The following is a 25,306-nucleotide window of genomic DNA, read 5'->3' as shown; positions in this document are numbered from 1 at the left end:
ATAGATCTTTTCTAAAAAAATAAACTGAAATAAGACTATAATTAATTAACAGTGTGGGGGTGCACTGTGATCCTTAAAGAATCATGTTATCTTTTCTCATGATATCTTGAGGGAGGGGGTCCATGACAGTCATTTTGAGCTAAAATTAAATAAAATTACATTTAAATTAGGGCAGCATGGTGGCACAGTGGGTAGCAAGCAAGACCTTCACAGCAAGAAGGTCAGTGTTTTGAGCCCTGGCTGGGCGTTTCTGTGTGGAGTTTGCATGTTCTCCCCATGTTTGCGTGGGTTTCCTCCGGGTGCTCCGGTTTCTCCCACAGTCTAACGGCATGCGGTACAGGCGAATTGGGTAAGCTAAACTTGTCCGTAGTCCGTAGTGTGTGAATGAGTGTGTATGGATGTTTCCCATTGATGGGTTGCAGCTGGAAGGGCCTCCGCTGCGTAAAACATATGCTGGATAAGTTGGCGGTTCATTCCTCTGTGGCGACCCCAGATTAATTAAGGGAATAAGCCGAAAAGAAAATGAATGAACAAATTAAATTAAATTAAATTAAACAAAAAAAAAAAAATACAATAAAATTAAATTAAATTAAAACAAAAATGTAATTAAATAAAATTAAATACATTTAAATAAAACAAAACAAATAAATAAAATAAAATTAAAAATTGTAATCTCATGCAGAGGTATGCATATAAATTCACTGTTTCGCATAACAATATTAAAAATGCTGTTTTATCAGTCGATGTGGTGGGCTGTAGTGAACCAATGACCATCTTTCTCTCTCAGGCTGGCGCAGGGCCTGTCTTTCCCTGTCTGTGTGCCTGCATTTATACCCAACATGAGCCAACATCAGCATTCAGGAGGAGAGAAGAGCTGACCTGAGGCCTGTGGCACATCAGAGGTGAGAGGAGAGAGCCAGTGCTGTCAGAGCTGGACCACCAGTCTGAACACCTGCTGCCCAGAGTGCACACACATACACTAGAAAAACCTGTCTGATTCACTGTCTGTGGTCATTTACTCACCTGCATGCTATTTAAACTGGCATTAGATTTTGTCTGTATTACACTGCAAAAATGCTTCTAGTCCAAATATCTAAAAATTCTTAAATCAAGAAGCAATCTAGAGACAAAAGCACCTTTAGCGATACCGGTAAATATCCAGAAAATTACTGGAACCACTTTACAGGTAAATTCAAAAAGGTGCTGTTCACACAGGCAAGGACGTTCCGGAATTTTTCCAGAAAAGACCATTCACACATCCATTACAAAATACCTGTAAATTCTGACATCATTAACCAGAAATGGCCTCTAAACGGCTGCGCTTCTATTTGTAAACATAGAGGGGGCTGGCTTTTGTTCATGGTTTCACTTTTATTTAAAGCTTTAGCATTCATGTCCCAGAGATATCCAAAGGCAGAACCGCGAATCACAGCTAAATGTTTACACATTTGACAACATTACAAATTCTGTGGATAGTTAAGTATTGTGACCAACTTCATTGAAAACATATGGAGGAACACTTTCACATGCGAGATGTACATAATATGTATGTGTGCTGGCGGTCACCGGAGCACTTCATCATGTGCGCACGTGTCAAGCAACTGAAGCAGAGCTTGAAGGTAAACAAACAGCGGTTTTCATAAGCATTTTATCAATAATGTTTTCCACAGTTGTCATTAAGAATAGTCATAGAAACGGTATCTGATTACCAACTAGCAGCTAAATAGGTCTGGAAAAATATTCAAAGGCTTTTATTTTCATAAACTCGACGCCTTCGCTAGTTTGCTTGAGTGTGCGTAACGACTGTGACGTGATTGCAGTGTTTGGAGAGGTTTGTTTTGGGTGCACGCGACATGATTTCGGCTGGTGGAGTGCACAAAATTGTCATGTTTTAAGAAATAATATGTGAAAGTTATTTTTTCTTAAAGGGCACCTAGTTTACCCCTTTTTAAAGTTTTAATATAAATATTATGGTTCTTCTGAGTGTGCCAGTTTAGGTTCAGTTCAAAACACAATTCAGATTTTTAGATTATAATGTGTTAAAATGTGTCATTTTGGGGGCGTCTACACAGGTCATTGTTTTAGGGGTGTGTTGCTTCACATGAAATTTAGTTTCGACTTCCTGCCCAAGGTAACAAGGGGGCGAAGCCAACAGCTCCCCCGCTTTGTGTATGGCAACAGACAGGCAGACAGAGAGAAGCAACATGAGTGAGAGGACCAGCACTCAGCCGTACATGTACAACTTGTACACAGACCAAGCAGAGAGTACAAAACCATATGTGTCTTTGTATAGTTTTACAGCCAACTGTATGCTAGTTTAAAGTTCTGAGCCTATACACCGAGACTAATAACCACGCACACTGAATTAACTTTGACTGAGGCTATAACTAAAGGGCGTCACACACTGAATGTGCCACTCAGAGCCGCGACACGGCACACCAAACGCGCACATTCGTATGTTATGTAAAATGAAACTATTCAGATGGTGCTCTGTGGCGCGGCAAAAATATAAACAGTGTCCTGAGTCGTGGCTGGGCGCCGCGGTGTCGTTGTGTTTACCGTGATAGAAACCTATATGTAGAATTCTAAAATGCATGTTCTGGTGTGCGACTTGCAGGCAAGTTCGTTATTTTATTTCCAATAGAGGGACGCGGACGTGAGGCAACGCGCTCGCACTTTCCAGCTGAACCTAGTTAAGATGACGGGGAGCTTCTGTGACTGCATGAAACGCAAACAACTGAAGTTTAAGGAAGAAACAATGAAAAGTACACGTTTGCAAACCCACCTAAAACCGCTCCAATTGGTCCACCGTTTTTATGTTGTTAAATTGAAAAAAAGGACTGGGTGTGCTTATATCACCCCAATATGATGGTCTATACACTATACCTACACACATGTCTGTCCAAACAGCTTGAAAAGTAGATTTTTCACCATATGTGCCCTTTAAAACAAGCAAAACTGTTTGCCGATAGGGTGAGCATACTAAACTAAACTGAAAAAACAAGATTATTTTACTTACCCTAATAATACCCCAGTCTTTAGAGCTAGATATTGCACGTTTGAATGTCGGTATGTTATTTTAAACATTTTAGATTTTGTCATCACTGTGACATTTTGACAAAGGATTGTTATGTGTTGATAGCAGTTTCAATTTGACATAGATGTGAATGTTTATTTTTTCCCCAGTGGTGTCTTGTGTGTTTGTGTTTGTGACACAATAAGCCAAAGTTTAGAAAAACTGTTCAAGCAATAGACAAAAACTGTAATGATGAGCTACACAAGCAGATATAGAGATTTTGATCAGTGAAGGATGAAGACTGTTAATGCTACAGACCTGTTTTGTCCACGCTGTCCTTTTGTCTGCATTTCCCCTTGGTAACAGAGACGTCATCGATAGCGATGTCTCCCTCAAAACCGTTTCCTCTGATTCCCTCAAACACCACCTGACGGAGAGGAACAGGAGTGAGACAGATTATATACTGTATGTCCAGAACCACATCACATTCGCAACACACATCTGCTGTAATTGACTGGAACAGGAATCTGAATGTGAACTCAATGAACTGGTCACAACACATACAGCGCTCAGCATGTACAGTATGAGTTCAAACCTCTCACTTAATTGAACATTTTCTATAGGATGCTTTACAATATGTGCATATACATTAGATTAGACTGTACTGAAGTCAAATCTAAAGCTAATCTAACAAAATAACTTATTATAGCACTTCAGAGTCACACTGCTAGCAATCGAAGATTTATGTAAATTTGGCAAGAGCATTCTGTACTGTACAGGAGACACGGCATGGAGGAGATTGATTGACAATAGTCTACAGCCAAGCAGGATGCAGAACACGATGCGCTGTAAAAATTGAAAAAAAAAAAAAAAAGCATGTCAAATTCATGGTCAAATTGTGCAAAAAAAAAATCTGCAAAAGCCAAATCTGGAGCTAATCTAACAAAATAACGATGCAAAAATTGGTAGCCCAAATTTATACACTCACCGGCCACTTTATTAGGTACACCTGTCCAACTGCTTAACACAAATTTCTAATCAGCCAATCACATGGCACCAACTCAGTGCATTTAGGCATGGTCAAGACGATCTGCTGCAGTTCAAACTGAGCATCAGAATGGGGAAGAAAGGGGATTTAAGTGACTTTGAACATGGCATGATTGTTGGGGCCAGACGGGCTGGTCTGAGTATTTCAGAAACTGCTGATCTACTGGGATTTTCATGCACAACCATCTCTAGGGTTTACAGAGAATGGTTTGAAACAGAGAGAATATCCACTGAGCAGCAGTTCTGTGGGCACAAATGCCTTGTTGATGCCAGAGGTCAGAGGAGAATGGCCAGACTGGTTCCAGTTGATTGAAAGGCAATAGTAACTCAAATAACCACTCGTTACAACCGAGGTTATGGTTTCTTGAAACTGACAATGAGTTCACTGTACTCAAATGACCTCCACAGTCACCAGATCTCAATCCAATAGAGCACCTCTGGGATGTGGTGGAATGGGAGATTTGCATTAAGGATGTGCAGCTAACAAATCCGCGTGACGCTATCATGTCAATATGGACCAAAATCTCTTAGGAATATTTTCAGTACCTTGTTGAATCTATGCCACGAAGGATTAAGGCAGTTCTGAAGGCAAAAGGGGGTCCAACGGTACGAGTAAGGTGTAGCTAATAAAGTGGCCGGTAAGCATATGCCTGCATATATGTTATTTATAGGCCTTCTTTAATGGTTTAACTAACAAACTCTTCAGATGCTCTCATGAAAACCATACTAGAGAAAAAAAGTGTATGTATGTGGTGTGTAGTGCTAAATTCACCCCCACTGTTACATATTACAACAATTTTATATAACAAGGCTCGATATTAATACTTGTCTGAGATAAGTGGATTTTTTGAAGGAAGAAGATAATTTTACTGGCAGAGCACATCAGATGGGAAAAACACTGACTTTCTGATGAGAAAAACTCTCATTTTTAGTTCATGCAGTTTATCTGCTTGCAAGAGAGGAAGAATTTAAACTTTGTTTCACAGTGGTCAACTGTAATTAAATCAAATGCAGTTTACCAACAACAAAAATGTAGTCAGTGAAAATGCTGAATAACATTTCGACACCACTAAACACAGAACATCATACCAAAAACATTTGTTTTAGAGACTGCATTGAAAATGAAGAATGAAAAAAAGTTACTAGTACGGTGAACCTAATAATGTGGCCAGTGAGTGTATATTATTATTATATTATATTAGGGAAAAAATAAATAAATAAATATATATATATAGCTTTTTTTCAATATTTGGCATTTAATTAATTTAATTTAATGTTTTAATTAATAAATACATTTAAATGTTTAATCGTTTTATTTCTAAAGATGGTGACTAAATTATTATATTAATAAATATATCCATTTAATAAATCTGTTTTGCTCAACTGCAATAAAATATATTAACTTTATTCACTGATTTTCAAAATGTGGTATACTCATTTATGCTGAGCACTGCGTGTATGATGGAGAATTTAAATAAATTATAGAATGAGCTCTTAATTCATACATTATTTAATTCATTATTTTAAAAAAATAGCTGAGGAAAATCTTACAAACATAAATAATTGATGTGAGTATGTGTAAATATTTCTTTATAGCATGCTACATTTAACACACACACACACACACACACACACACACACACACACACACACACACACACACACACACACACACACACACACACACACACACAATTTAAAGCTTTTTTTAGGTAATACAATCAGCGTTTATATACAGTTGAAGTCTTTGAATTTTTTTTCTTTTTTAAATATTTTCCAAATGATGTTTAACAGAGCAAGGAATTTTTCACAATGTCTGATAATATTTTTTCTTCTGGACAAAGTCTTATTTGTTTTATTTCAGCTAGAATAAAAGCTGCTTTGAATTTTTTAAACACCATTTTAAGGTCAAAATTATTAGCCCCTTGAAGCAAATTTTTTTCCGATAGTCTACAGAACATCCTTAATAAATGACTTGTCTAATTACCCTAACCTGCCTAGTTAACCTAATTAACCTAGTTAACCTAATTAACCTAGTTAAGTAAATCAGGGGGCTAATAATTCTGACTTCAACTGTATATATAGCAAGCAAAATGGCTTGCAGTGTGTATTGTGCTTTAATTAGCTAACATCATTAACCTTTCTGAAAACAAAACCTGTTTCAGGAAGATCATACAAAACCATTTGTTTCTGTGTTTAAACATCTATAATGATTCATATCAACTCAAATTACAACTCTCCAGCGTGTTATATTTCAACAAAACAGCAATTTAAAAGCCATTCTCGATTGAATTCTGAATGGAATATAACACTAGTGTTTTTGCAACACATTAAAACGGTAAGAAACAGAAAATAAAACAGCATTGCACATTAAAATAAGTTAATAATAATATAATAATAATAATAATAATAATAATAATAGCAATGATGTTTTCAGAATAGCAATGTAATGTTCTTTGTTGGTGTTTATAAGCAGCATTTGATTGACAGCTTAATAACAGCAGCTCTAAAGCTGAGCGCAGAGACCTATAATCAGATCCATGTCAGCGTCACACTCAGACTAACTGCACTTCATAGAAACAAACACACATACACACTGGTATTAGTTGGTTTATGGGGACTATTCATAGGCATAATATATTGTATACTGTAAAATAAACACTACTTGTAGTTCCTTCCCCAATTCCATTCATAACTTGACTGTAAAAAGACCTCATTAAGCACAATTTTTAAGCATCATGAATTATGAGGAAATCATAACCCAGCTTAATAGAGTACAATGAGGTCATACACATCTATATACAAAATTATGTCCTTGTAAATCATGAAAAGCAGTATACACACAGTATTTTTAAAAATCAATAAGACATGACTTTTTAAAATATATAAAAATGGTAAAGAGCTATTCTCAATTGTAGTAATAACTTCACAATTTAATAAGAGAAAACTGCAAACAATAAGCTTTATTCCCTACTATGGAAGTCAATAGTGACCATCAACTATTTATATACCAACATTTTTCGACATGCCTTTCTTTGTGTTCAACAGAAAAATCAACTTTGATACAAGTGAATGATCAGTAAAGATGACAAAATGTTCATTCATACCAGCCCTAAAAAAATCCTATAATATTGTATATTGAACATTTATTTCTTTAATAATGAAGTCAAGGCTGACAATAAACTACACAAATACCGAAGTCTTTTTTAAATATCTTTCCTTATGCGTGGAAGTGAACTCTGACTTTAGTGTTAATTCCACAACAAGCTTCCATATGCACCAGCCTTAAGCTGCGGTTACACTGGGCTTTGTGTGTGCGAAATTCTGTCGTGCGGCGCTGCGAAAAGGGGCGGGATTAAAAAAGATGATTAGACATTTAAAAAAGCGAGCGATTGCTCCATGTTTTAAATTTCTGTCCAGAGAGGTCATGTTTTGATCCTCGATTTGTCTCACGCAGTCAAGTGACGCGATTTCGCAGGTCAAAGTTCACCAAGCTTGAACTTTGCACCGAAGCGACCTGCGAAACATGACGCATGACCTTGCGTTTCCGTTCTGACGCATTCGCATGTATATGAATGGAAGTCTATGGGAGGGAAAAGCCCAGTGTGACCGCAGCTTTAAAGTGAAGTTTATTTATAAACTAATTTCGAGAGGAGCACGTGCTTATGATTGATAGTAGCTGGTCCACATTAGCTAACACTGATTCGACAATCAGACGACTCTTTAACCACTATAAATAACCAGAGTATCTTATCTCAGCCATCTTGGTCTTGAAGAATCCCCCCTTCCACCCCTACTCCTCTATTTTCTTGCAGGGCAACACGGAGGCATAATGGTTAGCATCATTGCCTCACAGCAAGAATGTCACTGGCTCAGACACTACATGGCCAAGTCTGCATTTCTGTGTGGAGTTTGCATATTCTCCCCGTGTTTGCGTGGGTTTTCTCCGGGCTCTCCGGTTTCCTCTCACAGACCAAAAATATGTATCATAAGTAAATTGACAAAACTAAGTTGACAGCATAGACACTCCATAAACATTATCAAGCAGGGGGAGTTCTCGAGACGTCCCTGAACTCGGACTTTCCTCTCGCCCTGCAATGGGGGGGGAGCCCCGGGCTCGAGGATCTCACGAGCTCAGGGCTCTCTCCCGGGACAGCATGCCAAACACGCTTCATAATCAATCATCAGCTAAGGGCGAACTCTTGAAACATTTATACTTCCGATCAAAAGTTTGGAGCTTATCCTGCTCACCAAAGCTGCATTTATTTCACCAAAAATACAGTACAAATAGTAAAATTGTGAATGTTATTCAACTAAAAAATAACTGTTCAAAAGTAGTTTATAATTTAATTTAAAAATGTATTCCAGTGATTTCAAAGATGAAATTTCAGCTTCATTACTCCAGTCTTCAGAGTCACATGATCCTTCAGAAATCACTCTAAAATTTATTATTATTATTATTACTTAATTACTTATTTACTTACTCCTCGGGCCAGTTATATTGAAGTTGATATTTAGCCACACCATATTGGTGTTTTGTAACATCTAGTTTTTATGAGGTGAGTTATTAGCCCAATGCTCAACCCCCAACCTGGAGGACCAGGACATATACACGTACACTATGGACAATTTATCTTACCCAATTCACCTACAGTGCATGTCTTTGGACTGTGGGGGAAACCAGAGCACCCGGAGGAAATCAACGCGAACATGGGGAGAACATGCAAACTCCACAAAGAAATGCCAACTGACCCAGCCAGGGCTCGAACCAGTGACGTTCTTGCTGTGAGGTGACATCACTACCCACTGCGCCACCGTGTCTCCACATTACTATTATAAAATAATTTATAAAATAGTTTTCTATTTTCTGAAAAACTACCTTTTTGCAGTTGTTTGCCTGATTTCTATTTAATTCTGAGGTATAAATATTGCATATTTTTATTAGTGACATTTTAAGAATAGTTTTTATTTATATATAATAGTTTTACTTGTCGGATGGTTATCATAACCACACTTTCTGATGTACCAAAAATATTTCCAACCATTTTGCCAAATTGTTTACCACACTATTTGACTATTTTAAGTGTTTATTTACAACTGTGTATTTAAACTGTAGGTTTTAGATCACAATTTTATAAATAATGACAATTTTTTTTCAACAAGTGTTCCTCAGTCAGAATATATCCATTTGAATAATCAGAAAAAATGCAAAAATAATAATTCAACTTTTGGTCTTTCATTATATACACCCGTGTTTGATTCACCCGTCCCCACCAATGTCAAGCGCAAACCTACGCCCTTGGTTAATTTGCATTTTTGGATGGAAACATAGTTAGTTAGTTACTGGTGAAGTGCTGCCAGTAAGTTAGGTTCTACAGAAAATTCAGAGAGGTTAAAGCAACAAAAATAATTGTTGTCTTGACTTTTTTGTTCAATTTGTTTACAGTGTGTGTGTGTGAGTGTAAATGAACTCCTACTTTAATTTCAATTCAGCAACAAGCTTCCATATGCACCAACCTAAAAACAACAACTAATATTCTCATACTCAACCCCAGGTGAAGATAGCAAACGTCTCTTGACCCATGTGCTTTCATACACACACTCACACAGACGCACGCACATTCACACACTCCTGTGAATAAATAACAGGGGCTGAGCGGGATCAAGGGATGAGGGCAGGTGGGTAATTTGATTTGTCTTGTGTGTGTAAAACAGTCTCTCTCTCTGTGTTAATTGGCTGCGGAGCCACAGTGGACACCAGTGACATGACATCATTAGGGCAAAGTCAAGCAGCGCTTGGAAAGCAAACCCGCTCACCTGAATATATATTCAAACATTACCAACACACACACACACACACTTGTAGCAACTCTGCGTGCACTTCAGCAATCACAAGGTCACTGTATGCATAAAAACACGCTCACACAAAACACACGCAACATACACAAAGAGCCGGTCGCCGCAGTAATTGGTAGGTGAGGCCAAGTGTGTGTTTTTGTCTCTGTTCGTTAATGCAAATGTCTTCCCGAGCTCGGCTTGACTTTAGTGGGTTGAGCTCATTAAGGGTATGACAGTCCGTTCACCTCTCACACATGAGCTGCTTTTGCCAGTAGAGACTGAGAGAAACAATTACTCGGGGTGTCTGAGAGGCGCAGGCTTACACACACACGCCTCTCCAGCTCCTGTTCATTACACCGGCTGAGGATGGAGAGACGAAGGAGCACGCAGAAACAAAACTTCAGCCAAATGCTGCCTTTCTGTCTGCTGTGGGATTGAATATAGGTGAAGTTGCTGAATATTGATGCGGGTCTATTCGGTGCAACAATAAATAACACTTGGGTAACACTTTAGTATAAGTAACAATTCTCACTGTTCACTACTGTCTAATTACCTGCCTATTATTTAGATATTGGCTGTTTATTAGTACTTATAACAAATAATCGGATCTCTAATTGGTTACTGTATGGTCAGTGTACTAGCTGCTTATTAGTAGTTATTAAGGTAGTAGGTTAGTTTAGATATTAGGTAGAATTAGAGTCAGGGTCATTGGTCATTGGATTTTCATTTTACAAACGGATATTGAAAAGCGAATAAGGAGACTTTTATTTTAGCTTTCAAATTCAAAAACGAATATAAAAAACGAATATAAAAAACGAATATAAAAAAACGAATATCATTTTATTTTTTGTTATTCGAAATAAAAAAATGAAAATCAAATCATTTTTCAATTCAGCTTTTCACCATGATAAGAAAAAATGCCTTGTATTTCAATATTGGTTTTTAAATTTGAAAATGAAAATCAAAAAACGGCTTATTTTTTTGATTTTCATTATCTGTTTCTAAAGTGAAAATCCAACGACAAAAACAAAAACGAATATTGAAATAAGAGGCGTTTTTCTTTTCACATTGTTGAAAACGGACAAGCAAAATTCAAAAATGATTTGACTTAAATTTTTTTTATTTCGAATAGCAAAAAATAAAATCACCAGAAACAAAAATGAATAAAGGCTTGTTCTTTATATTCAGAAACCAGATAGGCGAACTCATTCACGGTGACGCAACGGTGCCACACACAGGCTAGCCTACTATAGGCTATTATTTTTTCCACTTAATAATTTTATAAAAGGTATTTTCTTGTGATAATGGGATTTTGTTAAGACATATTTTCCTCATTAAGCTGACATTTCTCGTATAAGGGTCAGTTATAGGTTATATATTTATTTTTGATAGCATGTTTGAAACTAAACAACCTTTATTTTGACGTCACATGCAAGCTTTACGTTGCTTTACTGAACACTTTTCTGAAAAGAAAGTTTTCATATTGGTAAAAACAAAATACATCCACTTCCCGAAGTTTGACCACGAATCATTTCAAGTGAGCGAGGCATTAATACAGTTGTTCATTACGCACATTTCAATAAGCCAATAATTTATAAAAAATAAAAAGTAACAATTAATTTTATCTGAAAGGAATCATGTTGCACAAACACCCTGATAAGCATTGCAAGTCTTTTAAAAATGGACTATCACTTGTAGCGTGCACCGAATGTGCACTTCAGAATCTCGCCGGAAGTAGTAGGTCATCTGAGTACTTCTCGCGTACAGTTTTTCGAAATCTATTCCGACATACTACTCTGCTCGCATACTGTTTTTAGCGTACTATATAGTATGGAAGTATGAGATTTCGATCCCATTGCATCATTGGTTAGCGTAGCGTGCATCAAATGTGCAATTCAGAATCTTGCCGGAAGTAGTATTTCATCCGGGTATTTCTTGCATACTGTTTTTTGAAATCTATTTGCACATACTACTTGACTCGCGTACTGTTTCTAGCGTACTACATATTATGGAAGTATGAGATCTCAGATGCAGTGCATCATGGGATAGAGTAATGTGCACCAGATACGCAAATCAGAATCTCGTCTGTAGTTGTAGGTCATCCACGTACTCGCATACTGTTTTTTGAAATCTATTTGGACATACTACGTGACTCACATACTGTTTTTAGCGTAGTATATAGTATAGAAGTATGAGATTTTGGACGCAATACATCATGGGATAGAGTAGCGTGCATCAAATGTGCGATTCAGGAACTTGCCTGAAGTAGTAGGTCATCCGGGTACTTCTTGCATACTGTTTTTCAAAATCTATTTGGTCATACTACTTGGCTCGCATACTGTTTTTAGCGTACTATATACTATTGAAGTATGAAATTTCGGATACAGTGCAATTCAGAATCTCACCGGAAGTAGTAGGTCATCCGGGTAATTCTCACATACTGTTTTTCGAATTCTATTCGAACATACTACTCGGCTCACATACTGTTTTTACCATACTATATAGTATGGAAGTATGAGATTTTGGATGCAGCACATCATGGGAAAGCAAAGTGTGCATCGGATGTGCACTTCAGAACCTCACCGGAAGTAGTAGGTCATCCGGGTACTTCTCGCGTACTGTTTTTCGAATGCTATTTTGGCATTTTCATGGCTCGTATAATGTTTTTAGTGTACTATATAGTATGGAAGTAGGAGATTTCGCATGTAGTATATTACTTTATACTACTATAAACGTTAATGAAAGTCACTTAATCAAAAAATCTAAAGCTGTTGAATGAAATTTCACAGTTTCATAATTGTAACTATTTATTTTACGCAATTATTATTATTATTATTATTTATTATTATTATTATTATTATTGTGTTGTTATTATTTAGATTTGAATGTAGTTGAGATGTGATTTTTAAATCAGGAATGTAAGAAGTTGTTTAAATTAGCTGTTATTAAACCTCTCTATCTCTCTCTCTCTATCTCTATTTTTGGTTAAATTAACGAAAATTGTAAGGAAGGAAGCGAGAGCTGAAAGCTGTGTTTTGGCTATAATGGAGACTCGTCGTCCACCGAATTTCATCAAGCGTCCGCTATATGGACAAGCGAGAGGTAAGAGCGATGGGAAATTTTACAGCGCACCAAGAGGAGAGGTTAATGGATAACAAACACGACAAAGAGCTGAAAGCATCAGCAGAGAAACCAGCCGGCGATAAAGAGGATAAAGAGAAAAGAGGAGCTGATGAGGAAAGAGCTTAAAGGGCTGTGTGAAAATGGATCAGCGAGAGCGCGGAGTGGACGCTTTTCTCCGCTCTTCTCTCAATCTTTTCAGAAAATCATAATTAAGCAAAGCTAATTAGCAGGCCCTCCCTCGCTCCCTGAACTCTTCCTTTGTGAAGCTCTTGCGCTTTTGTCATCATCTTGTTTCCCTGCTGGCATCTTTCACACGGCCGTACAAAACGCTTCCGCCTGCTGTGACCTTTTCCATTAAGACGCGGAGAAAAAGAACTTTAGAGATGCGCCAAGATAAACTGCAGACTTTACACTCCATTTTGACATTTTCAGAGGGAAATTGTAGCGCTTCCCAATGCAAAAGTCACCAAAGAGTGTGGGTGGTTTTTAGTTTGTTGATACTGTAGTTGCTATGGTGCTCTGGATTGTTGCTAGGTGCTTTCCTACTGGTAAAAAAAAAGAAAAAACAACTTTAATTCACTATGATATTCAGGGACTTCATTAGTAAAACATTGCCTAAACTCACACTTTAAAGAGCCCTGTTATGCATTTAAAAAAGGTCATATTTTGGTTTTGTGAGTCTCCAACAGTCTGATATGCATGCAAATCAAAAAACACGTTTATTGTTTTATAATATGCGTTTATTTTTACCTAATTATCCCAACGACTCCCGTATGATTTGTTCAGCGATTCATTTGTTCCTAAACCTCTCTTTAGCACAATGCTGATCTGTGCTGATTGGTCCGATGACCCAGTCTCTTGTGATTGGTCGACTGCATTCAGTGCAAGACAGAGAGAAACGCCCACTATGGCTTATTAACAATTTTGAAGTAGTCAGAGTGCAGAGTTTATGTGTGAACCCAATGCAGGAGCCAACACCAGCATATAGCTCTATTCCTAACCATGGCACACATTTAGTATTAATCCACACAGCGGCAAAAGCTGAACTATTTTGAAACTTGACCGCTTCACGTGTGTAGGAGCAGCTGACGGTAGCCATAGCAATAACAAACAGCAGTGGATATCGAGCTCACAAATGTATTTAAATCCATAAACAAAGCAGCACGCAACGCATTTTCAACGTAGCTTTAGATGCAATAGATCACACTTTAGTGCACAGTGTATTCGTGACATGATTCAACCGGGATCTGCTACAGTATTTATCTTCTTTATCTCCAGTGTTTGTGGATGAAATTGTGGATGAATTTTCACGGGTTTGAGCGTACAACAAATGGGCGGGGCTTGAGTTCCATATTGATGTCAAGCTGACATGGCTAAAGATTCGTACAGTGGCGATTCATTCGAACCACTCTGAGTTGACTCTTTTATAGATGAATCAATAGTTTTACACAAGGTGCACTTTCAGATTTAAGCCTTAGTTGGATATTTCACTTCACTTAGGCTGCATTTACACTGCACTGTTCAAGCGACTCAATTCTGATTTTTTCTCACATGTGGCACAGATCGGATATGGTCCATGTACGTGCAAGCAGGAACAAAAATCACATGGATTCCGATTTACTCAAATCAGATTCAGGCCTTGTTCATATATGGAAATGTATCCGATATGAATCGGATCTGTGCCCTCATGTCTGCAGTGTAAGCAGGTAGATCGGATTTTCACCTGTCAATGAGAGTAGCGCATCATTAAAAAACCATAGCGAATGACGTCAAGTCTGACGCTTTCATTTCAGAACAGACTTCAGCCGAGTCCCAAACCTTAAATCTCATACACGAGGACTTCAACAGCTTTTATATTGTCATATAGCACAGGTATTTATGCATGTTAACGAGAGCGAACTATAGTAAACAGCTTGTCAAAAGCTGCAAACAGATTGCATACAGGAATAGAGAAAAGAGCACTCTTTAATTATGAGCTGTTAATCAGCGCCCGCTCTTTTTTTCCTGGTCATTGCGTCTTTGCTGAGTGCTGTGTAAATGCAGACGATCAGATACGAGTCACTTTTAAAAGATGATGTAAGCAGGTCATCAAAAAAATCGGAAAAAGTCACAAAATCAGCATTGACCATCAAGATCTGCAGTGTAAATACAGCCTTTGAGCTGTGTGATACACTACATGAAAGGTCATTTTCAAAAACCCATAATAGGGGCTCATTAATGTATAATACTTGCTATTAACAAAAACCAAAACAAAAAAAAACTATGACCTTTTTGCTCAATAAACTTATAGTTGGCTGTCTATTAATAATTATAAAGTTTTGTTAAGTAGGATTAGGGATGTAGAATAAGATCATGCAGAATAAGTACTAATAAACAGCCAACATCTTAATAATAGGTAGTAAATAAGCCATTTTGGCTCACATGGAATGTGCACACAGAAATCCGCAGATTTTTTTAGCCTATTATTCAATCATTTATTAAAATATGTAAATGCTATTAAATATATACTGTAAAAAACTCCTGGTAGCCTTAAATTTTTAAGCTAAATCAAATTAACCTTATGAGTCCATTGAACTTATATTATGTTAAACTGACTTAAAACAGCTTGTGTAACTTATAAAATTAAGTTAGAACATCATTATCTTAGTTAAATAGGTTATAATGAACTAAAAACATAATAATAAAACTAATAATAATAATAATAATTCCTTACATTTATATAGCGCTTTTCTGGACACTCAAAGCGCTTTACACATTGGGGGAATCTTCTTATTCACCACCACCAACAAAAACATGACTAACTGATCATGTAATTTTTACAGTGTATGTTTATTTGTTTTTTTTATATACATTTTTGTAATATTACTGAATGGTCTGCAAATGTTTTTATGATGCTTTATAGTGTGTAGAACAATTTAAATAATTCTTTAAGTAAGTCTTTAGCAAATATATTTTACTGTATTAGAGTCTAACTTTGTTTACCAAACAAGTGGTTCTAATTGGATTTACATTGTAAACCTAAAATATTAAGGTATTATTTTATTATTCGACTCTCAAAATTATTAAGTATAAATCCACAAATTCAGCAATAAAATCTGCACAGAAATATCAGAAAATGTCTGCAGAATGTGTCTGGGATTAGCCATTTGTCAATAGTGGTAACTTAAACTAAAGTGTTACCATAAACTCCATAAATAATAGTAATAATAAAATAATAAATCTGCACACATTTACACATGTTTGAGTACACATTGTGTTAGTTCAACTTAATTTAGACATCTGGAACTCGAGAGCAAGATTTAGAACCAATGAAATCAAATTACTGTAATTAGGATAATTTAGTGAATTTGACTTAAACAGTTCATTCTTGTTGAGCCAGTTAATCGAAATCACTTCATTTGGACAACCTGCTATCTATTGCAGCTGTACTAACTTAACTGTTGTATGTGCAGTATATATTTAACAGCACCAAAACACACCCACAGAGCCAATATCAAAAACACATTTTAAATATTGCAACAACAGCCAATGTCCAGATCTTTTATTGAATGATACTTTATTTTACCGACTTACTTTAGCAAATGTGATTATTTACTTCAAAATATGTCAGACACATTGGCGTCTTTTTAACACATTTCTAAACTTAATAGTTTTAATAACTCATCTCTAATAACTGATTTACTTTATCTTTGTCATGATGACAGTAAATAATTTTTTACTAGATGTTTTTCTAGACACTTCTATACAGTTTAAAGTGACATTTAAAGGTTTAACTAGGTTAATTAGGTTAACTAGGCAGGTTAGAGTAATTAGGCAAGTTATTGCATAATGATTGTTTGGTCTGTAGATCAGAAAAAATATAGCTTAAAGGGGCTAATAAGTTTGACCTTAAAATGGGTTTTAAAAAATTAAAAACTGTCTTTATTCTAGCTGAAATAAAACAAATAAGACTTTCTCACGAAGAAAAATATTATGGCATACTGTGAAAAATTACTTGTTCTCTTAAACATAATTCGGGAAATATTTAAACAAGAAATTCAAAGGGGGGGTAATAATTCTGATTTCAACTATATATATATATATATATATATATATATATATATATATATATATATATATATATATATATATATATATATATATATATATACAGAGAGAGAGAGAGAGAGACTGTAAAAAGATCAGTTCATTTACAGTTAATTTTTTTCATTTACAGTTTCGGTATTTCATAATTTACATATTTCTTTTTGATTATTTATGGTTGTTTATTGCATTATGGGATGTGACTTTTGATGATGAAAATTCAAAGCCACATTTTATCAAAGTGACTAATATTTTTTTTTTTTTTTGTAAATGTGTAAAATAAATCTGTTTAAGAACAGAAAAAGTACTTGCAGTTTATTACTAGATTTTTGTATCATAATTATTTATGAATTATTGTTTCATAAACACCAAAACAGACAATATACTACATCAAACTATTAAAAATGTCAATAAAAGTGACTGTTTTAAACTCTGCAATGTAGAAAGTTATTGGAGGAAAGATCAAGTTCCCACAATGCAATTTAAAAGCATAAATAAATCATTTTAATTAAAAAAAAAAAAAAAAACATGAATCACAAAATATGGAAAATTGTTATGGGTATTTTTAACAGTGTATGTATATATACAATTTAAATGAAACATACACAGAAAAAAAAAAAAAAAAAAACTAAATAGTGTCAGTATGGTATACACTGGAAAAAACATTTCTGCAAATTTGTTGTAAACAATTCATATGTGTTGAATTTAAACAAACAAATAAAATTTTAAATTTTAAAAATGTTCAACTTCATTTATTTGTTTAAATTCAGCTTATATTAATTGAAATCATCTTTTTCAGTAATGGTATAGTATGAGTGGTAATGGTATGAGGCATAATGCATGTGACAGTGCTAATTTTAATAATTAGTATTAGTGGTTTGGTTAACTTTCAGCTAAGAAAACTAATCATGTACACTACACAGCATTTGTTCTTGCAGGCCGACACACTGACTGAAATAAAAGTTCCAGAAATGCAGGATGTAAAGTTTCAAATGCATTTAAACTATTTATAACCTGTATTCTACTGAGGCAGTGGTAGTAATAGTTTATTGTTTGTGTTAAACAGCCCAGTTTCAGGCAGGTGGCATTTAAGAGCTCTATAAAAGAGAACAGCTACACTGGGCATTCACATGGACAACACTAACATAACAAGCATCTAAAACAAGCACAAATCCATGAATTTATTAATGCAAAAATCATATTACGCTCACCAAATAAACAGCTTTTCTGGCAGTGTGTCAATCAATTACTGTTTAATACTATCTGAAATAATCTTAAGGTGTTCAGTTGAAGGCAAAATGATTAGTCCACTTGTGATTTTTTGTTTTCTTTTTCGAATATTTCCCAAATGATTTTTAACAGAACAAGGAATTTTTCCACAGTATGTCTGATAATATTTTTTCTTCTGTAAAAAGTCTTATTGGTTTTATTTCGACAAGGATAAAAGCAGTTTTAAATTTTTTTTAAAAATATTTTATGTACAGTTGAAGTCAGAATTATTAGACCCCTTGGAATTTTCTTTTTTTTTTTTTTTCCCAAATGATGTTTAACAGAGAAAGGAAATTTTCACGGTATGTCTGATAATTTTTTCTTCTGGAGAAAGTCTTATTGGTTTTATTTTGGCTAGAAGATTTATATATATTTTATTATAAAAATATATGTGTTTGTTCTATGTGCTTTTGTTTACGTCAAGCGATTCCTTTGTTCTGTTTTCTCGCCGTTTGTTAATTGTTTATTAGTTCCACCTGTGTCGCACCCCTGTATGTATTCAGTTTAATCATGTCTTGTCTATTTGTATTGTCACACTATGTCTGGACTGCGTTTGATGTTCTAGTTCTCTGTTGTATGTGCTTTTTGTAAATAAATGCATGTGTTTTGATAATTCCTGCGATCCGTTGGTTTGTGAGTAAGCCTACCCATGACAGTGTGTGATTATTTTATGTATTTCACAATAGAGGCCTGAATGTAAGCATAATTTCATTTTTTTTTTCATAAACATATAGGCTGTGTCCGAAACCGCCTACTACTCAGTAGGTACTGCATTTGAATTTAAACCTACTACTCGGCCGGTAGAAAAGTACGTTCTATACAGTATGAATGTAAGAAGAATGTAATTCGGACGTACTACAGCCGCCATTTTGTCATGGTCACTTGACCTACCTGCATCAGTTGCGTCGCTTCACTCCCATTCATGAATTCTCTCATGGGGCATCATAGGATAGCACAGCGTGCATGGGATGTGCACTTCAGAATTTCGTCATCTGGGTACTTCTCGCATACTGATTTTCGAATTCTATGAATTCAGACATACTACTCGGCCCACATACTGATTTTATCGTACTATATAGTATGGAAGTATGCGGTTTCGGACGCAGCTATACACTTACTAGCCACTTTATTAGGTACGCCTGTCCAACTGCTCGTTAACAAATTTCTAATCAGCCAATCACATGGCAGCAAACTCATGGTTAAAACGATCTCAAACCAAGCATCTGAATGGGGAAGAAAGCTGATTTGAGTGACTTCAAACAAGGCATGGTCACTAGTGCCAGACAGGCTGGTCTGAGTATTTCAGAAACTGCTGATCTACTGGGATTTTCATGCACAACCATCTCTAGGGTTTACAGAGAATGGTCTGAAAAAGAGAAAATATCCAGTGAGCGACAGTTCTGTGGGCACAAATGCCTTGTTGTTGCCAGAGGTCAGAGGAGAATGACCAGACTGGTTCCAGCTAATAGAAAGGCAACAGTAACTCAAATAACCACTCGTTACAACCGAGGTATGCAAAAGAGCATCTCTGAATGCACTGAAAGCATCTCTGAAAGACCACACCAGGTGCCACTTCTGTCAGCTAAGAACAGAAAACTGAGGCTACAATTTGCACAGGCTCATCAAATTTGGACAATAGAAGATTGAAAAAAAAACGTTGCCTGGTCTGATGAGTCTCGATTTCTGCTGCAACATTGAAATGGTAGGGTCAGAATTTGGCATCAACAACATGAAAGCATGGGTCCATCCTGCTTTGTATCAATGACTCAGGCTTGTGGAGGTGGTGTAAGGGTGTTGGGGATATTTTCTTGGCACACTTTGGGCTCATTAGTACCAATTGAGCATTGTGTCAACACCACAGCCTATCTGAGTTTTGTTGCTGACCATGTCCATCCCTTTATGACCACAGTGAACCCTTCTTCTGATGGCTACTTCAAGCAGGATAACGCGCCATGTCATAAAGCGTGAATCATCTGGTTTCTTGAACATGACAATGAGTTTACTGTCCTCAAATGGCCTCCACAGTCACCAGTTCTCAATCCAATACAGCACCTTTGGTATGTGGTGGAACGGGAGATTCGCATCATGAATGTGCAGCCGACAAATCTGCAGCAACTGTGTGATGCTATCATGTCAGTATGGAGAAAAATCTCTGAGGAATATATCCAGTACCTTGTTGAATCTATGCCACGAAGGATTAAGGCAGTTCTGAATGCAAAAGGGGGTCCAACATGGTACTAGTAAGGTGTACCTAATAAAGTGGCCGGTGAGTGTACATTCTAATGCACTGGGGAAGATAAATATAGCTTTTTTTTTTGTTCCGAAAATCCCTTTTTGTCCTCGACCCTTATTAATTAAGCAAGACTGCTCATCTCCAACCTTATTTATCAACATCTTAACGCTGTGAGGTCTGTTAGATCCTTGGACTATCATCCGCGCTCAGCTTAACCTCAAACATGCTGCCGTGTAATGGATTCACACAGTGGAGTAAAGCCTTCGGATAAAGTAACGCTGCTGTGATTCTGCTTGATCCATCAGGCTTAGCGATGGGAGAGACGCCTCACGCAACCATGCAAAGAAAAAACACTGGCTTTTTTCTCTGAGATCCTGCGTGAAAATGATGCTAATTCTTCTCGGCAAAACCTCTGCAGTCAGTCCATCCACATGTCGAGAGTCAATGGAGGAACAAAGAGAGAGCAAACCAACAGACCGACAGAAGAAACACACACACTTGTCAACTCTGACTGTCCAGGAATGCTGGATCGCTCTTTAGCATCGATTGATGGAGGCCTGCGGGGACCTGGACGAGAATCAGAGGATCTGTTTACCTCTTCAAGTGTCAAATACACCGCATTACTGAGAGAGACCAAAGAGACCATACGGATAGAGGAGGAAAGACTGAAACTAAAACTAAGCTAGAGTCAGTGAGGAAAAAGAAATCATATACAGTTAAGGTCAGAATTATTCGCCCCCCTGAATTATTAGCCCTCCTGTTTATTTTTTCCCCAATTTCTGTTTAACGGAGAGAAGTGTTTTTCAACACATTTCTAATCATAATAGTTTTAATAACTCATTTCTAATAACTGATTTATTTTGTCTTTGCCATGATGACAGTAAATAATATTTACTAGATATTTTTCAAGACACTTCTATACAGCTTAAAGTGACATTTAAAGGCTTAACTAGGTTAATTAGGTTAACTATGCAGGTTAAGGTAATAAGGCAAGTTATTGTATAATGATGATATGTTCTGTAGATGATCAAAAAAATATATCGCTTAAAGGGGCTAATAAAAATAAAATCTAGCCGAAATAAAAAAGACTTCTTCCAGAAGAAAAAATATTGTCAGACATACTGTGAAAATTTCCTTGGTTTGTTAAACATCAAAAATGCAAAGGGGGCTCATAATTCTGACTTCAACTGTACTTTATATAGGTGAAGTCAGAATTATTAGACCTCCTGTTTAATTAGAATTATTTTATATTATTTTCCCAGGTTTTTGAACACATTTCTAGACATAATAACTTTAGTAACTAAAATAAAATGCCTGATTTCTTTTATCTTTGCCATAATGACAGTACAATATAATATTTTAGATATTTTTAAATATTTAAGGTTAAAGTGACATTTAAAGGCTTAACTATGTTAATTAGGTTAATTAGGCAAGTTTGGTCAATTAAGTAAATCACTGTATAACATTGGTTTGTTCTGTAGACAATAAAATAAACAAAATATATATATATATATATATATATATATATATATATATATATATATATATATATATATATATATATATATATATATATATATATATATATATATATATATTGCTTAATGGCCCATTTCCACTATAAGTGGTACGATACGGTACGGTACACTTTTATGGCGGTTTCCACTGTCAAAAGTAGGGATGCACCGATAGCATTTTTTTGGAACCGATCTGATCGATACCAAAATTCTGAGTATCGATCGATACAGATCCGATCCTGATACTGTGCAATTTTTTTATTTTTTTTTCTAAGCATAATACAGTTTCTGTGGCTCTGGTGCTAAACTCAAATAATATATCATCTTTAGTAAAAATAACAGACCTATAGGGCTACAGTATATGACAGACAGCACAATCTAACTAAAAACATGATGCTTGCTCTAAACTAGGCTACATTATTTAAGCATTCGTTATGACATTGGTCTGTTGTGGTCCAGCTTATGTTTCCTTCTTTCTAAATATTAAGATGTTTCTTTAAAATCTGCAATAGGCTACCACTATTGACAGTAATCGTTGGTAAAATAACCAGCCTTTTAGCAAAGCCTGATATTTTCCTGCAGGTTTGACGCAGACTAAACTAAACATCTGAGTCCAGTATTACTTAATAATCCCTCGCCAAATCTCGCCGTGAGTGAGACGGAGAAAGTTCAAAACAAGGGCCGCTTATACAGGTATGCTTCAGCACCAAAACACAAACTGGTCTGTTAAATAAAATGTTGATATAAATAATATTACATTGAAATATTCACAGTTTCAGAGTAGCCTATATTAGGCTAAATCATTTTCTGTTAATGACAATCCATATTGCGCCTGTCAGTTTCACTTTATTAATTTAATCAACTACTTTGACCACAATGGGCCAGGCTTTACAAACTATTCGCAGCACTTAAAGTATTCCCCTCAGAGGAATAAACTCAGTCAGAAGGATGAGAGAACAGAAACTCATTGTTAAAATAATCTTACGGAGAGGCGCACATTGTGTCTGCGCAGCTGGCGCATGAATGAAGCGCTTGATGCACTGGAGACACAGCGCACAGCCCTCCGGTATCTGAAATAATTGTTCTCCATCTTTGAAGCATTTTTTCTTCTGTTCTAATCCACAAGGGTAAAGTAAAACAACATCAGTACATCACACTATAGCCTATATTTCCTGATCCAATCAAACCCCAGAGGATGAAATCAAGCCCTGTCCTACATCGCTTCCGCTAAATATTCCGTTTCACCCATGAATTTATCACGTAATTGAAGTCAAACGCTTCGCAAAGGCACTTTCTTGTTGTCTTTAAGCAGTGTGGTGTGGAAAGAACGAGGGTAGCTCAAGCGGACATTAAAATAATCTGACAGGACCAGGACCAATGAGCCCAGGCTTAAGTGTGTCCCATTTACCTGTAAACTCCCTCGCTCTTTTTTCCAATGAATTATCTGTCTTCATTTCCATTCCTATTACGTGTGGTGTTCATCTTTTTCTGCCCTTCTCTCTCCATTTACTTCACTGTATAAATCTCTTCTCTTTTTTTTCAAGCTCTTTCAATTTGTCATTTTCTCTCTCCAGCAGCGTTTCTCCTCTGTGATGAGCAGTAAAACGTCTCCTGGTTTCTGCAGCTGTTGTGCTGAGAGCTCGACTCAGCAGAAAACAGCGCTCTGGAGGACAGCAGCACGACTCAGCGCTTACTCAATCACACACACACGCACACACACAGAGCCCCATAGACTCATACACATGCACATAATACTCCCTTATAGACCCCTAAAAAAAGACACACACAAACGCACGCGCACTCATGCACAATACTCCTCTATAGACCCTTAAACACACACACACACACTCACACATGTAATTATGTATAGAATTCTCCACTATAGTCCCCTACAAACACATGCACACGCGCACACACACACACACACACACACACACACACACACACACACACGCGCGCACATAATAATACTCCCCTACAAACACAAACAAACAAACACAGACACACTCATGCACATAATAGTCCCCTATAGACCCCTACAAACACACACACACTCACACATAATACTCCCATATAGACCCCTACAAACACACACAGTCTCATGCATATAATACTCCCCTATAGACCACAACAAACACACACACTCTCATGCATATAATACTCCCCTATAGACCACTACAAACACACACACTCTCATGCATATAATACTCCCCTATAGACCACTACAAACACACACACTCTCATGCATATAATACTCCCCTATAGACCACTACAAACACACACACTCTCATGCATATGATACTCGCCTATAGACCCCTACAAACACACACACTCTCATGCATATGATACTCGCCTATAGACCACTACAAACAAACACACTCTCATGCATATGATACTCGCCTATAGACCACTACAAACACACACACTCTCATGCATATGATACTCGCCTATAGACCACTACAAACACACACACTCTCATGCATATGATACTCGCCTATAGACCACTACAAACACACACACTCTCATGCATATGATACTCGCCTATAGACCACTACAAACACACACACTCTCATGCATATAATTGTCGCCTATAGACCACTACAAACACACACACTCTCATGCATATAATACTCCCCTATAGACCACTACAAACACACACACACATACACACACACACACACACACACACACACACACACGCACATAATACTCCCCTGTAGACCACTACAAACACGCACATAATACTTCCCTACAGACCTCTACAAATACACCCATGCACAAAATACTCCCCTATAGACCCCTACAAACACACACTCTCATGCATATAGTACTCACTTGTATTCATTCATTCATATTCTTTTCAGCTTGGTCCCTTTATTCATAAGGGGTCGCCACAGTGGAATGAACCGCCAACATATTTAACTTATATTTTACGCAGCGGATGCTCTTCCAACTGCAACCCAGTACTGGGAAACACCCATAGGCTCTCGCATTAACACACAAACACTACGGCAAATTTAGTTTATTCAATTCCCCTATAGTTTATGCGTTTGGACTGTGGGGGAAACCAGAGCACCCAGAAGAAACCCACGCCAACACAGGGGAAATGCAAACTCCGCACAGAAAACACCCCCTACTCTAAAACCCAAACCCACAAGGAAACGATCTGCATTTTACATT

At 36.6% G+C, this 25,306-nt stretch overlaps 1 protein-coding gene across 1 annotated transcript in view; it reads right to left on the bottom strand.

Annotated features, from left to right (window-relative positions):
• Positions 1-25,306, bottom strand: part of LOC130240014 (MAM domain-containing glycosylphosphatidylinositol anchor protein 1) — a 318,227-nt gene that overhangs the window by 19,666 nt on the left and 273,255 nt on the right. The window contains exon 8 of the mRNA XM_056471429.1: positions 3,335-3,443. Within this exon, the coding sequence (XP_056327404.1) occupies positions 3,335-3,443 (109 nt within the window). The remainder of the gene's footprint in view (positions 1-3,334; positions 3,444-25,306) is intronic.

The sequence above is a fragment of the Danio aesculapii genome, chromosome 13 (genome assembly GCF_903798145.1).
Source record: "Danio aesculapii chromosome 13, fDanAes4.1, whole genome shotgun sequence".
Taxonomy (NCBI): Eukaryota; Metazoa; Chordata; class Actinopteri; order Cypriniformes; family Danionidae; genus Danio; species Danio aesculapii.
This window is presented reverse-complemented; position numbering and strand designations above follow the sequence as displayed.